The 17,002-nt window shown below is 36.1% G+C and overlaps 1 protein-coding gene across 1 annotated transcript in view; it reads left to right on the top strand.

Moving 5' to 3' along the window:
- Window positions 1-16,902, top strand: part of LOC106070759 (solute carrier family 15 member 4-like) — a 43,110-nt gene extending 26,208 nt beyond the window's left edge. Inside the window, exons 6-12 of the mRNA XM_056021250.1 lie at window positions 1,274-1,443; window positions 8,816-8,865; window positions 10,856-11,014; window positions 13,603-13,792; window positions 13,925-14,125; window positions 15,535-15,669; window positions 16,604-16,902. Coding sequence (XP_055877225.1) covers window positions 1,274-1,443; window positions 8,816-8,865; window positions 10,856-11,014; window positions 13,603-13,792; window positions 13,925-14,125; window positions 15,535-15,669; window positions 16,604-16,887 — 1,189 coding nt within the window. The 3' untranslated portion in view covers window positions 16,888-16,902. The remainder of the gene's footprint in view (window positions 1-1,273; window positions 1,444-8,815; window positions 8,866-10,855; window positions 11,015-13,602; window positions 13,793-13,924; window positions 14,126-15,534; window positions 15,670-16,603) is intronic.
- The last annotated feature ends 100 nt before the right edge of the window (window positions 16,903-17,002 follow it).

Below are 17,002 nucleotides of genomic sequence, written 5' to 3'. Positions count from 1 at the left end.
GTAATATATCTCTTTATCAATAATAGGCTATGAGTTTGTTTTAAAGTTAACAGCAATGTCTGGTCGTGCGGTTAGCGCTTGAGTGACAAGAGGGACAATAAGGATAGCTACTTTTATTTTCAATAAGAGTTAGTCCCCTTTAGTACTTGATTTAAGTCCCCGTTAACTGTTTACAATTGCCACTCTCTCTTGAGTCTTTGAGCTGACCAGTGTAGTTTGAACGAAGTCTCTATAATGTTTAACTAATACTTGTGTTGTTGTTCTATTATTGTGTTACTCAAGAGGAGTGTGCCACTGTTATGGGAAGGGAGTATCGATAATGAGCTAAGTAGACTTTATTTATTTGTTAGTAATAAGTTGGTTTATGTAAATATTATTTGTCTACTTAATCTCTTATCCTCTCCTGTATGTTTTTTTTTTGTAAAAGACATCTTTTATTTTGATACTAGACGGTAGTGTGTCTGATGGATGATGTCATTTCATTGTTAATGCTTATATGATATTATTGTAAACCATCTGTTTGGTTTTTCGGCATAAGACATTATTGTACCTCTGTGATGATGGTTCTTTAATCATGTAGACCTGAACCTGTTTTCCTACTTTGATTTGTTTCATTATTTCAATTTCTTTTGTTAATCTCTGTTCACATACACATAGTCCATGATCTTTTTCTTTTGTTTCTAAATAAACTCTATTTTTTTGTTGCAACTGAAATCTCAGTATTATTACTTGTCCCTCTCAGTGCTTTTGTATATCTAGAGGCTTTAGTTACTAGCCTAGATAATATAATTTGGGACCACAAAATACCACTGGACTAACTTGCCAGTACAGCAGAAGTCACTGGTCTTATGACCTATCCTAATACTAGGTCACAGCTTGACTGATTACTCGACGGTTTCGGGTTCAAACCCTAGGAGTTGGTTTTCCATGCTGCCTTTAGGCGCTCAGTAAACACAACTCTACCCGAGTCGGGTGTCGAACCTCGAGCCCTCTTCTAGGTAGCCAAGCCAAGTTCAAGCGCACTTGGCCTCTCGACCTATTACCTTATTTAAAAAGTTTAAAGTTTCAAAATAATGAAAAATAGAAACTAAACCAAGATCTGAGACAAAGATTAAAACAAAAAGTCTCCACTGCATGCTGGTTAATTTAAAAAAAAAAAAGAGAAAATTCGGAGGTTTTATTTTTTTTTTTCTAGTTCTAAATATCTACCCGTCCATAAAAAAAAACAACTTTTGACATCTTTTTTTTTCATTTATGTTTTTCACTGCACCAGGTTCTACTGGGGGATCAATGTTGGCGCCTTTATCGCCTACGTTGGTGTGGCGTACATTCAGCAAGGAGTGAGTTTTGCCTGGGGGTTCTTCGTTCCGTTAGTCAGCATGGTGTTGTCGCTGACTGTCTTCGTGGCCGTTAAATCTAGATACGTCAGGACCAAACCAAAAGGTAGAAGATGTTCTGTTCCACACCTTTAACTCTAACATCACACCAACATCACTGTAGCTTCAATCTAGCATTGCTTTACCATCACTCCGATTTAAATTTAATATCACCCTAACTACATTACTGTAGCATCACTCTAACATTGCTTAAACATCACTGTAATATCACACCAACATCACTCTAACTTCACTGTAACATCACACCAACATCAGTCTAACTTTACTTTAACATCACTCGAACATAACTCTAACATCACACCAAAATCACTGTAGCTTCAATCTAGCATTGCTTTAGCATCACTCCAAATTGAATCTAACATCACCCTAACAACGCTTTAACATCAGTGTAACATCACACCAACATCACTGTAACAACACTTTAACTTTACTGTAACATCACACCAACATCCCTCTAACTTCACTGTAACATCACACCAACATCACCCTAACAATGATTTAACATCACTGTAACATCACACCAACATCTATCTAACTTTACTGTAACATCAATCCAACATCACTCTAATATCACTGTAACATCACACCAACATCACTCTAACTTCACTGTAACCTCACACCAACATCACTGTAACAACGCTTTAACATCACTGTAACATCACACCACCATTACCCTAACATCGCTTTAACTTCACTGTAACATCACACCAACATCACTCTAACTTCACTGTAACATCACACCAACATCACTCTATCTTAACTGTAACATCACACAAACATCACCCTACCAACACTTTAAAATCACTGTAAAATCACCCTTACCACGCTTTAACATCACTGTAACATCACACCAACATCACTCTAGCTTCACTGTAACATCACACCAACATCAACCTAACAACGCTTTAACATCACTGTAACATAACACCAACATCACTCTAACTTCACTGTAACATCACACCAACATCACTCTAACTTCACTGTAACATCACACCAACATCACTCTATCTTAACTGTAACATCACACCAAAATCACCCTAACAACGCTTTAACATCACTGTAAAATCACCATCACAACGTTTTTTTACATCACTGTAACATAACACCAACATCACTCTAACTTCAATGTAACATCACACCAGCATCACTCTAACTTCACTGTAACATCACACCAACATCTCTCTAACTTCACTGTAACATCACACCAACATCACTCTAACTTCACTGTAACATCACACCAACATCCCTCTAACTTCACTGTAACATTACACCAACATCACCCTAACAATGATTTAACATCACTGTAACATAACACCAACATCTATCTTACTTTACTGTAACATCACACCAACATCACTGTAACAACGCTTTAACATCACTGTAACATCACACCACCATTACCCTAACATCGCTTTAACTTCACTGTAACATCACACCAACATCACTCTAACTTCACTGTAACATCACACCAACATCACTCTAACTTCACTGTAACATCACACCAACATCACTCTAATATCACTGTAACATCACACCAACATCACTCTAACTTCACTGTAACATCACACCAACATCACTGTAACAATGCTTTAACATCACTGTAACATCACACCACCATTACCCTAACATCGCTTTAACTTCACTGTAACATCACACCAACATCACTCTAACTTCACTGTAACATCACACCAACATCACTCTAACTTCACTATAACATCACACCAACATCACTCTAATTTCCCTGTAACATCACACCAACAACACTCTAACTTCACTGTAACATCACACCAACATCACCCTAACAATGCTTTAAAATCACTGTAAAATCACCCTCACAACGCTTTAACATCACTGTAAAATCACACCAACATCACTATAGCTTCACTGTAACATCACACCAACATCAACCTAACAACGCTTTAACATCACTGTAACATCACACCAACATCACTCTAACTTCACTGTAACATCACACCAACATCACTCTAACTTCACTGTAACATCACACCAACATCACTCTATCTTAACTGTAACATCACACCAACATCACTCTAACTTCACTGTAACATCACACCAACATCCCTCTAACTTCACTGTAACATTACACCAACATCACCCTAACAATGATTTAACATCACTGTAACATAACACCAACATCTATCTTACTTTACTGTAACATCACACCAACATCACTGTAACAACGCTTTAACATCACTGTAACATCACACCACCATTACCCTAACATCGCTTTAACTTCACTGTAACATCACACCAACATCACTCTAACTTCACTGTAACATCACACCAACATCACTCTAACTTCACTGTAACATCACACCAACATCACTCTAATATCACTGTAACATCACACCAACATCACTCTAACTTCACTGTAACATCACACCAACATCACTGTAACAATGCTTTAACATCACTGTAACATCACACCACCATTACCCTAACATCGCTTTAACTTCACTGTAACATCACACCAACATCACTCTAACTTCACTGTAACATCACACCAACATCACTCTAACTTCACTATAACATCACACCAACATCACTCTAATTTCCCTGTAACATCACACCAACATCACTCTAACTTCACTGTAACATCACACCAACATCACCCTAACAACGCTTTAAAATCACTGTAAAATCACCCTCACAACGCTTTAACATCACTGTAAAATCACACCAACATCACTATAGCTTCACTGTAACATCACACCAACATCAACCTAACAACGCTTTAACATCACTGTAACATCACACCAACATCACTCTAACTTCACTGTAACATCACACCAACATCACTCTAACTTCACTGTAACATCACACCAACATCACTCTATCTTAACTGTAACATCACACCAACATCACCCTAACAACGCTTTAACATCACTGTAAAATCAGCCTCACAACGCTTTTTTACATCACTGTAACATAACACCAACATCACTCTAACTTTACTGTAACATCACACCAGCATCACTCTAACTTCACTGTAACATCACACCAACATCACTCTAACTTCACTGTAACATCACACCCACATTACTGTAACATCACACCAACATCACTCTAACTTCACTGTAACATCACACCAACATCACTCTAACTTCACTGTAACATCACACCAACATCACTTTAACAACGCTGTAACATCACACCAACATAACCCTAACAATGCTTTTAACATCACTGTAACATCACACCAACATCACTCTAACTTCACTGTAACATCACACCAACATCACCCTAACAACGCTTTAACATCACTGTAACATAATTTCTACATTACTCTAACTTTAATTTAAAATTACTTTAACATCACTCTAATCGCTCATCAGTAACTAACACAGACCAAGTACAAGAATGTGAATACTAAGTCACACCCATCTACAACAATCTTACTAGGAATGAGCACTTCTAAATTCTTTACACCAAAATACATCAAAGACTTTTCTATCTTAGGAAACTAGGACAATTTAAACCTAACGAAACAATAAACTTTTTATACAGATGCCGTCATTAGTATAATTACCTTTTTTTTTCTTTAACTGTTTTCCCATTAATATGTAAAATAATAATCCAGTCTGAAAATAAAATTGTTTTGTATTGGAACCATAAAAGTTTGAAACTTAGAAATCATACATAATCTTGGGGGACTTATTTCTGTTACTGTCTTGTAACTCGATAGTTTAAAATGTTCATTCTAAGGCTCTTGAGACTGAGGCGTCTAGCTAGTGATGGGAACTAAACTAAATTTGAAAATTTAAACTAAATCTAAGTTTCAACTAAGATAAAGTAGTTAAGCTAAAAGTTTATCATGAATTTCAAAATATAGTTAATCGCGAAGTGGGCGACTGCTGTCAATCAAAACAAGAACGGAGCTGTACAAAAACTCGTTGGTACCTCACTCGGTCAGACTCTATCACCGCCACTCATTGATCAGGGAACATGAAATGCACCAAGATACCTGTGTGTAGTCGCTGAATGAACTCTTTATGTTGTCTGTTCTATTTATGTGTATTTTTCTGTTGTGTTGTCTTTATATGAGAAACGAGTCCTTGAAATGACAACAAATTTCCGTAAGGATCAATAAAGCAGTCTTAGTCTTAGTCTTTAAACTAAAGAAAATTAATTAAACTGTACAAACTTTTTCATAACTTTTTTTGGTGGGTGGGGGGGAGGGATACTCTAGACCTAGCTATAATCATTCGACTCTATGCACAATAGCATTTGAAAAAAAAAGGTGTTTAAATAAATATGTATGCTCGTATTTTGCCTTGAATTAAAACTTTTACCTATTTTTAAAAAAAAATATATTTACTTATTAAAAACGGAAAATCTTACCTATACCGGTAAAGTTTAAAATATCAGATATAGAAATTCACATTTAGAATTAATAATCAAAGCAATAGAAACGAAATTGTTGGAGTTTTATGAAACATTTGATCTGTGTAACTATTTTAGTGTAAAGTACACGCTCGACAAGGTGTTCTATTCTTGTTTGACCACTCAACATACAACATTATTGCATAACCGTTAAACGCGCAAGGAAAAAAAAACAACATGGGGTGGTCTTGTCATTATGAACTGCACACTACAGTACACATGTGTACGTCTATCTGACTAGGTTGTTAAAATCAGTCGGACACACGGTCTATTTACTTTCTGGGCAGGGAGGGTGTGTAACTATTTTAGTGTAAAGTAGAACACGCTTAACTAGCCATGCCATTTTCTTGTCTGACCACTCCACATTAAGCGAACACTATTGTATAACTCGCAATGAAAAAAAAAACGCAGGGTAGTCATGTAGTATCATCAGCTACACAGGTACAGTACACTAGACCTACATGTGTATATCTATATGACCAGGTTGATAAAATCAGTCGGACACAGTCTATTTACTTTTGGTCAGGGAGGATGTGGATAAAGATGTGTTTTTTTTCTAGAGTTGGTTATCCTAATGCTTTTAGATCTTTATAGACCTAACTGTCAATTTAGACTTAGATCTCAATAATAAGTCCTAAGACTAGAATATATTGTACCATACGTTTCGGCTACATCTAGGGCAGGGGTTCTCAACCTGTGGGTCGCGACCCCCTTAGGGTTCGATTGACGATTTGCCAGGGGTCGACTAAGACAATCAAAAATAAGAATTGTTATTGTCTATATTCTTCTATTGCTGTATGTGTGTGTGTGCGGGGGTCGCGGAAGAGTGGGGGATTGTAAAAAGGGATCGCCGAGCATAAAAGTTTGAGAACCGCTGATTTAGGGTTTAAACTATAAAAAGGGTGTACTTGATGTTCCTGCAGTTAATAAATTATTGTTCGCTGCAAATGAATTGGTTAAAACTACTAAATATTCACCCAACTCGCTACTCAGATTCCCACAATAAACAGAAATTAAACACCAATACGTGACCAAATAAAAAACTCATTCATACAATATCATAGAAACTTTTGGCAAAAATGTCTAACAACATACTATAATGCTGCTAATTTCAGGTTCTTCTACCAGCATCTTACTTTACCCTCTTCAAATGCAGACTGACAAAATAGTTGTTAACTGCATCATTTTTGTTTTGATAATCAAAGTTGTTGATATCACATGACCAGAATCACATGACCAGAAAACATTTCAAACGTTGAAAAGTTTAACAAATTTTAATTAAACTTTATAGTTTGTAACTAAAAAAAAAATAATTAAAACCACGACTTATACTAAACAAATTTTTTTTCCAGTTAAACTTTGGCCTTAATTACATTTTTTAATTCAACTAAAAGTTTCTTAACTTTTGAGTGAACTTTTGACCATCACTACCTGTCACGCCGACTGCTGGGGTTTTATGAGTGTGTAGTTATATTGTATTAATAGACCTGTCCACTTCTCTCTTGACGTTTCTCTACTTCTGCTTACGCGAATTTCTTTTGGAGCTTAATACTTACACAATGAACAAAATGCACTAAATACATGAAATAAAAATACATTGTAGCAATGACCCACTGAAGCTTCTATATGTAATGTGTTTATGTTGTCCACTTGTCATTATGAGAGATACACAATTAGATAGAGCCATCGTTTGTCTAATACATGCCTAACGGCTGTCTGTGTCGGCTCTGTCAAAGTTGTTAGTGAACGGATGCTGCGAGGGTGGGGGAGGGGCTGGTTGGGGCTTGTGACCTTTGACCACTGGGGTGGTAATTTGCATACGGGTGAAATGACTCTGGATCAGAAGAATGTTTTTTTGGACATTCCGATGGTCTAGAGGCTAGTTTCGCTTGGTGCATTATCGCTAGGCGGTGGTGTCGAATCCGGAGTCACAGGTTCGAGCCTCGGTCTGCGCATGCCCTTATTTTCATATCATTTTGATTCACTACTTAAAAACTTGGTCCCTGGTGCTGTTATCTATTTATGTTTAATATATGTATTGTAGCAATCAATAAGTTTATTGAATATATATATATATATATATATATATATATATATATAAGTTGGCTAATCCAGCCCCAAAGGCACAAATATTAACATCATAAAGTATAAAGTATAAAACTCCACTTACAGAATAAACACTTTGTTCTTTGCAAAATACACAACATGGATGAAAACTACATCTGCGTCCTTAAGGACCAAGTAACAACTGAGGTTTTCACTCCGTGGTCAGTTTCAGACCGTGACCTTTCCAGAGCACGAGATAGTCAAGTCACTACATAATCACTTCATGTCACAGTGAGTCTCAAACGCGTGTCTGTGACAAGGCCTATGGAAGCTTCTGTCTGAGAAAGATGTAAGCAGACATCATATTACTGATTCCGATGGCTCGTATTCCAAGACGGGTTCGAAGCGAAGCTAAAGGCCGAGCACACTTGGGGAAACTCTTCCATATTGCTTCTCTGTACCTCATAAAAAACTACCCGTTGAAGAATGGTGTGGGGATAATAACATATTTTTATGTCTTTCTTCAATCCGTGTGGGAAGCGTTGTCGAGAGGCCAAGTGCGCTTGAACTTGGCTTGGCTTGGCTACCTAGAAGGGGGCTCGAGGTTCGGCTCAGTCGTGTTTACTGAGCGCCTAAAGGCAGCACGGAAAACCAAGTCCTAGATGCCCCCTTCCCCCCCCCCCCCCACTGGTCCACAAATGAGATTGGATCAAAAAGCGCTCTGAAACTCTGAAAGTAGCGCTTTATAAAAGCTATAATAATAAATATCCCTACCAGTGCAATGAAATTGGTCCTCAGACATTAAAATTGGGAGGTTTGGTCTCTTCTGCTTTACAATAGACCCAATCGTCTCCTCTAAGGACCGTTATCAGCTACGTTGAGGCCGTGAGACATTGTTCAAGGGACTTTTTCTAATAATAATAATATAGCTGATATTCGACATAGTTATGGACATGTCTTTATTTCAGGTAGTATTCTAACAACAGGATTCAGCATTTGTGCACAAGGATCGAGAAGAGTAAGATAGATTTTTATTACATTCTAATATTTCTTATTGTTTTCTCTCCTTTTCCCCCTTTTTTTAGAAGGGGAAAAGCCGCTATTAGGTTTGTGTAAAATGTCTGTCTGTCCGTCTGTCTGTCTGTCACACTCAGATCTCGAAAACAAGAAGAAAAATGAAAAATATTATTTCACCATGCGAATCGGCTTGAAAAGTTTAGGTGCAAAGGCTTCTTGTGGTTTTCTAAAAGCAATCCGTTTAGATTAAAAAACAACAGCACTAAACGCTATTGAAAATCTGATTTAACTTTTAATGTTCCTTCAAAAACATTGCAATAGATTTAAGTGTCTAAAATAGATTGTTCCGTATATTTTTTGTGAAAATCAAATCAATGCCAACGAATGTTTGTTTGCTCTCCTAACTTATATTACATTTAATTTGCGTGTTATGAGCTATGAAGTTGTTCCGGATATTGTTTTAGAAAAAAAAATTATGTGAAACGATTATTTGAAATAGCATCATTGACTTACTTTTGACCATCAAAATTAAATCACATCTTGAATATTCTTTGCGAATAGGCGGATGCGACTCCGACGGGGGCCGCCTATGAGTTTGTTTGATAACACAAACTCTCTCTGTAATCTTTTCTTTTCTGTATTTATAGTTTTTTTTTTAGTTTTATTCTCCTCTCTTTCCTCGATTCCAAAAAGGAATTTTTATCATTTGCTTTTTATCTTCATTTCTAATAGGCCTTTTCTTGTTGCTCTTGTTTTTAAAAAGCTTATATCAGCTCACGCTGTCTGTCTGTCTGCCTGTCTGTCCGGTGAAAAAAATCGTTTACCTTAATTCTGCCACTTTGCACAATTATTCATTAGCATAGCCAAGGGAAGAGAAAACAAAATAACAAATCAGTCAATTTATTACTGGTAATTAATTATTTTGTTTGATACCAACAAGAGGCGATGTTTCTAGAAAGGGGGAAGGGTAATGGGGGTTCTTGGGTTCGAATCTTGGTAAAGACTGGGATGTTTAACTCCGGATCATAAAGGCGCATGTGAGTCCACCCGGCTCTAATAGTACCTGACAATAGTTCGGGAAACGTAAGGGCAGTTGGTCGTTGTGCTGGCCACATGACACCCTCGTTAACCTGAGCCACAGAAACATGACCTTGACTTCATCTGCCCTATAGATTTCAAGGTCTAAAAGGGGAGCAACTTTAACTTTACTTGATACCAACAAGGGAAATTAATAATACAATATTCACTAATACTACTAAACATGTGTGTTTTTTTTCCTTTAGACTTTAGATAATTCAACACATTATTTCTCCCACGACAATTCTTCTATAAGTTGAAGTTTTAAAGAATTATTTATTGTACCTAGTTGAACATGTATCAACTTGTAAAAATTAACTAATTAGTAGATTTGGTATTTGTAACTAATTATTCATTTTGATATCGAATAACTTGATAAACCTTCTACATTATTTAGAGATATAGTTGTAAGTGTGTAGTTCTTTCTCTTAGATAATCTAATTTTTATTTTAATTATGAAAGGATTTTGTATCTTTTGCTTGTTACTTCTTCGCAATCTTTTTTTTCACCAATTCTCTCTTTTATCTGTCGGTCTTTCTTACTTTTGTCTCTTTGAATTCATTTCTTTTTCAACTCCTTTTCTCTCTTTCTCTTTTAATATTTCTTTCTCACAATGTTTTTATCTCTTTTAGTTTCTCTCTCTTTGTCTCACTATTTCTCGCGGGTTCACTGCTTTCTATGTCACTACTTTTTATCCTTTTTTACTACACTTTCTGTTTCATTACCTCTCGGCGATACGACTCTCACTTCCCTCTCTTGATGAATCTTTCTCTTCTCTCTTTATTTCTCTCTCTTTTCTCTCATTTTTATTTGTTAATGCTTTTTTAGAGTCAGCTATGAATAATTGGAGTCTAGCAAATGTTAATAATACTTTTATAATAATACTATATTTAGTGATTATGAACTTTCACTAGGTAAACATCGGTTCGTGTGGTAAAAAGGAAATGTTGTCATCAGCCAAGAGAAGTCATGGAGGGGACTTTGAAGACCACTTGGTGGACGGTGTGGTCAGTGTTATTAAGGTCACCCCCTTCTGTTTGCTGGTCATTTTGTACTGGGCCATGCAATCTCAAGTAAGCTATGTAGTTAATGAAAGTCTAACATCAAATTGTATTGTATATTCTTTTGCCACCTAGTGTTGTATGTAGTCTATTCCATTATTGATTACAGATTGTTTGTAGTTCTCACATTTTAAGTGATAATAAATATTTAAAAAATAGACTTAGAGAGTGAAAAATCTCTTTAAATGACACATTTTCTACTGCCAAAAAGTAAAATGATTTTTTGTAAAGTTAAAACCAGGCTCTGTCATCTAGTTGCATGTGTTTTTATGGTGCTTTTCGGTTCCAGAACATGATGACCAGAAAACTATTTTATTTCAGCCCTAGATAATTTTAAAAATAATGTTCGATAACAATTGCTAAAATATGATCATTCTGGAGTTCTTATCATAATAATTTATAATTTCAAATAAAATTTTAAAAAAGCAGCTGCTTTTTATTCATCTATATCTTCCTAGGCACTTCCGGGCTGTATCTTATGCAAATAAGTCAAAAGGAGATAACATTAAAAATAACGAAATCCAATTGCATTGGCAAAAGGACAACAATATAAGTTAGCATGGGCGGAGCCAGGGGTGGGGGTTCAGGGGCGGGGGTTTTGGGGTTCAAACAAGGGGAGGGTGTCAGAATTTAGTGACTAATTTTTTTATTTGATTTTGTTTATTTTCGGCGACATTTTAATACAAAACCATTACTTAACCCAGTGCAGCCTAGGGGGATTTGAGTTTGAGTTTTAATAAAACCCCCTAAAAGGGCAGTTAGCGGTTTAAAAAAAACTATAAACAGAGCTTGGGTTATCCAAGAAACTCAGAGGCGGCCTTAGTTGGAGTCGGATCCGCCTGTTCCCAAGATTATTCAAGACGTGATTTAGTTTTAATTGTCAAAAGTAATAATGTTTCCAAGATGCATTTGGCGTTGCAATTTTTTTTCTGTTAAATGCTTTACATGTTTCGGATTTTACTTCAATGTTAAATGTTTTCAAAAGGTTTAGATAATAGTGAACAAATAGATGCTATCTTACTAGATTTTTCTAAGGCTTTTGACAAAGTTCACCACCATAGTTTGCTTAAAAAATTAAAATATTTCGGCATTAATGGTCCACTGCATCAGTGGATTAAAGATTTTCTGATAGGGAGAGAACAAACTGTAATAATAAATAGCTCTAAATCAACACCGATAACAGTAAACTCAGTTGTACCTCAAGGAACAGTCTTGGGTCCACTACTATTTTTAATTTAGATAAATGATTTACCAAATTGCATTACTTCAGGAACAAAAGTCAGATTATTTGCAGACGATTGCATAATATATAGAACAATAAAAACAACACAAGACACAGATATTTTACAAAGAGAATTAGATGAATTACAGAAATGGGAATCAAATTTGAGCATGTCTTTCCACCCAGAAAAATGTCAGTTGTTAAGAGTAACAAAAAAACTAAAACAAATTAATTCCACTTATCTTATTCATGGCAAACCAGTAACACAGACTAAAAACGCAAAATACCTAGGTGTTATAATAAATGAAAAACTATCATGGAATCCACATATTGATGAAACTACAAAAAAAATCAAACAAAGCCTTTGGATTTATTTAAAAGAAATTTCTATAAATCAAATAAGAACATAAAACTAAAATGTTATTTAACCTTGGTTAGGCCAATAATAGAATATGCATCCTCCGTTTGGGACCCCTCAACTCAAGAAAACATTAAGAAACTGGAACAGACACAAAATAGAGCAGTGAGATTCATAACAAACGAATATTCACATTTGACTAGAGTAACACCTTTAGTAAAATCACTAAATTTAGAAAGCCTTCAGGACAGAAGGCTCAAAAGTAAAGTAGCAATCATACATATAACACTGAACCATAATCTTCAAATACAAAAACAAAATTTAATAGAATACTCTGAAAGACACAAAGATAAAGGCACATTCCTCGTCCCATATGCTAGGACAAATTTGTACAAATACTCCTTCTTCCCTAGTGCTATTAGAGCATGGCATGACGCGTAGGACGTAATCATCTTCTTTTTTGAAGTAACGTCTGTATTATATAAGATAAGATAGATAATTTACTTCACTATCCAAACCTCTCGCTGGACGACCGGGGGAGGGCAGTGAGCAAAGTATGAACCCAGAACAGACATTCTAGATCTAGAATTTCTAGGTCTAGTTTAGAATACTTGTTGTTTTACATGCTTCGGGTGTTCCTTCAGAGTTGAAATTGTTTACTTCCTAGTCCGAACCTCCCGCAAGACGACAGGGGATGAGGGTGGGCAGGGTTTCAACCTGGGACCATCGATAAATCCAAACGACACTCCAGCGCGCAAACCGCACGACCAGGCAGCCACGATTTAGACTAGATCAAAATCTTTTATTTCAATTTCTAGACTTGTGTAGATTTTATTTCCTATTTCTTTTGACGTCATATGGAATACATTTCTTCAAATAAAATGCTAAAACAACTCGGTATAGTGATGTTAATTTAAACCTCATAATCTGACTCGTATTTAAAAAAAAACTTAATAGCTAGTCTAATTTTTGTACTGATAGAGGTTGGTCTATTTATTTTTAGTTTGTTTTGCTTCTCAGATGTACAGCACATTCTTTGCCCAGTCCGAGAGGATGGACGTCAGTATGGGAGGCGGCGTTAATGTCCCAGTAGCAGCACTCAGCGTCTTCAATACTATAGCCATCATTATCATGATACCCATCGTAGACAGGCTTATCTACCCCTGCTTCAACAAAATGGGAAAACCTTTGACCTACCTAAAACGAATAGGTATAGATTATAGATCATAGAACTAAATTGAGTTGCAGTTTACTTTACTAACAATTGTGGATTCTAAGAAAAGCAACTCAATTTATATTTTGATTTGACTTAATAATAAAACAAATTTCTAAACCTTCACAGGTATTGGCTTTATTTTTGCCACTCTAAGCATGATCGTAGCAGGTATCGTGGAGATACGCAGGAAGGAGTACTTGGACAGAGCCAATCCAACCATCCAAAACCTGGGTGGCCAGAACTTCAACGCCTCTACCATGTCGGTTTTTGTTCAAATCCCACAGTTTGCTTTAGTTGGAGTCAGTGAAATATTCACCAGTGTCACTAGTGAGTCAAACTTGTGTATATGAAATATGATTCTCCTTACTTTCATATATTGTATACACTGTATACAATAAATTTTACTATTAAGCGTCCCACAAAAATAAGGTTATTAGTTTTTTTGTGGTCTGTCATTCTCGTTTATATCACAGAAACAGAATCACTTTTACAAGTATTCACCATTTATAGTAAAAACACGTAGGACCACATTACTAGAGTTTAGAGCTGTCTTGTATATTTTTAAAATATTAATGCAAACTTTTTTAATTTCCCAAAAAAGATTTAAAAAAAAAAATATATGTATTACTAAATTAAGCTACTTAATTTCAAATAAATATTTTCTTTTGTTTTAAAAATGAAAGAATAAGTGTGGTATAATAATAGAAGTCAAATAGCATGGAAAACATCATTTCATAATCAGTGTTTCATATTTGGTACTTGAGGCACTGAATAAAAGATAAACCCTTAAGAATCGGATCAATTACATGATTATTCAATCACATCAGCTAAGCCAGGTTCTTATTGCACCCTGCCCTCTCAATCAGTTCATTAAATACATGTGAATATGAACAATCTAATAGTAATAAGATTAATATAAGCTCGTATCTCCGTATGATGTGGTATATTTGTAGGATGGGCTTTAGTGTTGTCCCATACTAAATCCCCTAAGGCAGGGGTTCTCAACCTGTGGATCGCGACCCCTTTGGGGGTCGATTGACGATTTGCCAAGGGTCGTCTAAGACCATCGAAAATACGGATTGTTATTGTCTACTCTGCAATTGCTGTGTGTGTAAAAGGGGGGGGGGGGGGGTCGCGGCAAAGTGAGGAATTGTAAAAAGGGGTCACCGAGCTTAAAAGGTTGAGAACCGCTGCCCTAAGGTATTCTCTGATAGCAGTACTAGTGTGCAGGAGTGTGTCATTCAAGATTTGGCTTTCATTTCTTCTATTCTTTTGTTCACGTCTTATCTCATAAAATACAGACGATATTTCAAAAAAAAAAAAAGATGTTTATGTCCTACGCATTGTTCCTCCTACTGCCCTTTTTGATTATTATAAAATACTCTGAAAGACACAAAAAATAAAGGCACATTCCTCGTCCCATATGCTAGGACAAATTTGTACAAATACTCCTTCTTCCCTAGTGCTATTAGAGCATGGAATGGGTTGCCTGAGCTAGCCAGAAAAACCAGTGACTTGGCAGAATTTAAGTCATTGGTTAATATGCATGAGTAAATGCATGACGCGTAGGACGTAATCATCTTCTTTTTAGAAGTTACGTCTGTATTATATAAGATAAGATAAGATTAGAACGCAACAAATTCTAAACGTATTTCTGCTTCTTCCTTTTATGTGTCTTCTAACTGGATCTTAGCTATAGCCCAAACAAATTCATTTTTTTTTCATTCAACCCACAGCTATGGAGTTTGCCTATAACCAAGCGCCAGTCGCCTTGCAGGGTCTGTTGACTGGACTTTTCATTGCAGCTTCTGGCGTTGGAAACTGGGTCTCGACTGCTATCCTGGCTATCGTGGAAAGTGCAACTGAAGGAGGTTAGAAAAAAAGTCCTTAAGACAGTAATAATAATGAACTTTTTTTTCATCAATAGAGTTTTACTGCATAAACATTATTTGATTTACAATATTTTAGCCAAATTGAGAATAGCGAAATATAATATAGAATTTTTTATTTTTTTTTTAATTTGTGTAAAATTCTGAATCCACTAAGAGCATTGTTAAAGCGTGCTGAGCATGTGGCTTCCAAAGCTAAGGGACCCTGATTCGAATCTCTTCGAAGACTATGATTTCGAGTTTTAGGACACCTCTGAGTCCATGTGACTCTAATGGGTACATGACATCAGTAGAGGAAAGTGTGAGGTCAATTGTCTTATGCTACCATCTTAACTTTCTCATTAACTGAAGGTCATATAAACAGATGACCTTTACATCATATGTCGAACCTGGTGGCTGAGTGATTAAGCGCTTGGCTTCCAAACATGGGGTCCTTGGTTCAAATCTCGGTGACGACTGGGATTTTGAACTTCGGGATTTTAAGGGCGCCCCTGAGTCCACCCAACTCTAATTGGTACATGGCTTAAGTTGGGGAAAGTAAAGGCGGCTGGTCATTGTGCTGGCCACATAACATCTTACTCATAAACCGTTTGCCAATGAAACAGATGACCTTAACATTATCTGCCCTATAGATCGCAAGGGATATTTGAACCCACTTAGGACTCTAGTTATCAATAATAGCATCATAAGTTTAAACATGAATATAATTATCAGGTTCTTCTACATAATTTGCAATAAATTCCAGAAAATGATAATTGAAATATATTTGGCATTCATTTAATCAAGAGAACTTTTTTATTATTATTAGAAAACAATATTATCAAAGCAATACAAATATAAAATAGTTCTCAGATAAACATTTAAACTTTTCTAATATCTCAATTCTCTCCCTTGAACTTGACCTTGACCCAAACAGATCCCTGGTGGGCAGACGAGATAAATGACTGCAAGATGGAGAACCTGATGTTTCTTCTAGCCGGACTGATGGCCTTGGATTTCATCATCTTCTGCATTGTGGCACACTTCTACACCTACCAGGACCCGGCCAAGTTTGAGAAGACTGTTGGGGTCCCAGTGTCAGGGAAATCAGACACTGATGGTTCTCCCAGCAATGACCTCCCTCCTTCCTACTACAATACATTTAACAACCAGCATACACATCAGACAGTGAAAACTTCAGATGGAACAACACCATTTTGATCCGTTCCGATGCTTTGTTTTTTTTGTTTTTTATTATTTTTTTTTTATTTTTTTTTTTTAGGATACCTCAGCTTTTTAGCTTTTGACTTCAGTTGTCAAGCTGTTTATATCCTAG

Source organism: Biomphalaria glabrata, chromosome 2 (genome assembly GCF_947242115.1).
Source record: "Biomphalaria glabrata chromosome 2, xgBioGlab47.1, whole genome shotgun sequence".
Classification (NCBI taxonomy): domain Eukaryota; kingdom Metazoa; phylum Mollusca; class Gastropoda; family Planorbidae; genus Biomphalaria; species Biomphalaria glabrata.
Note: the sequence above shows the minus strand (reverse complement) of the source record. Positions and strands in the feature narration are given on the sequence as shown.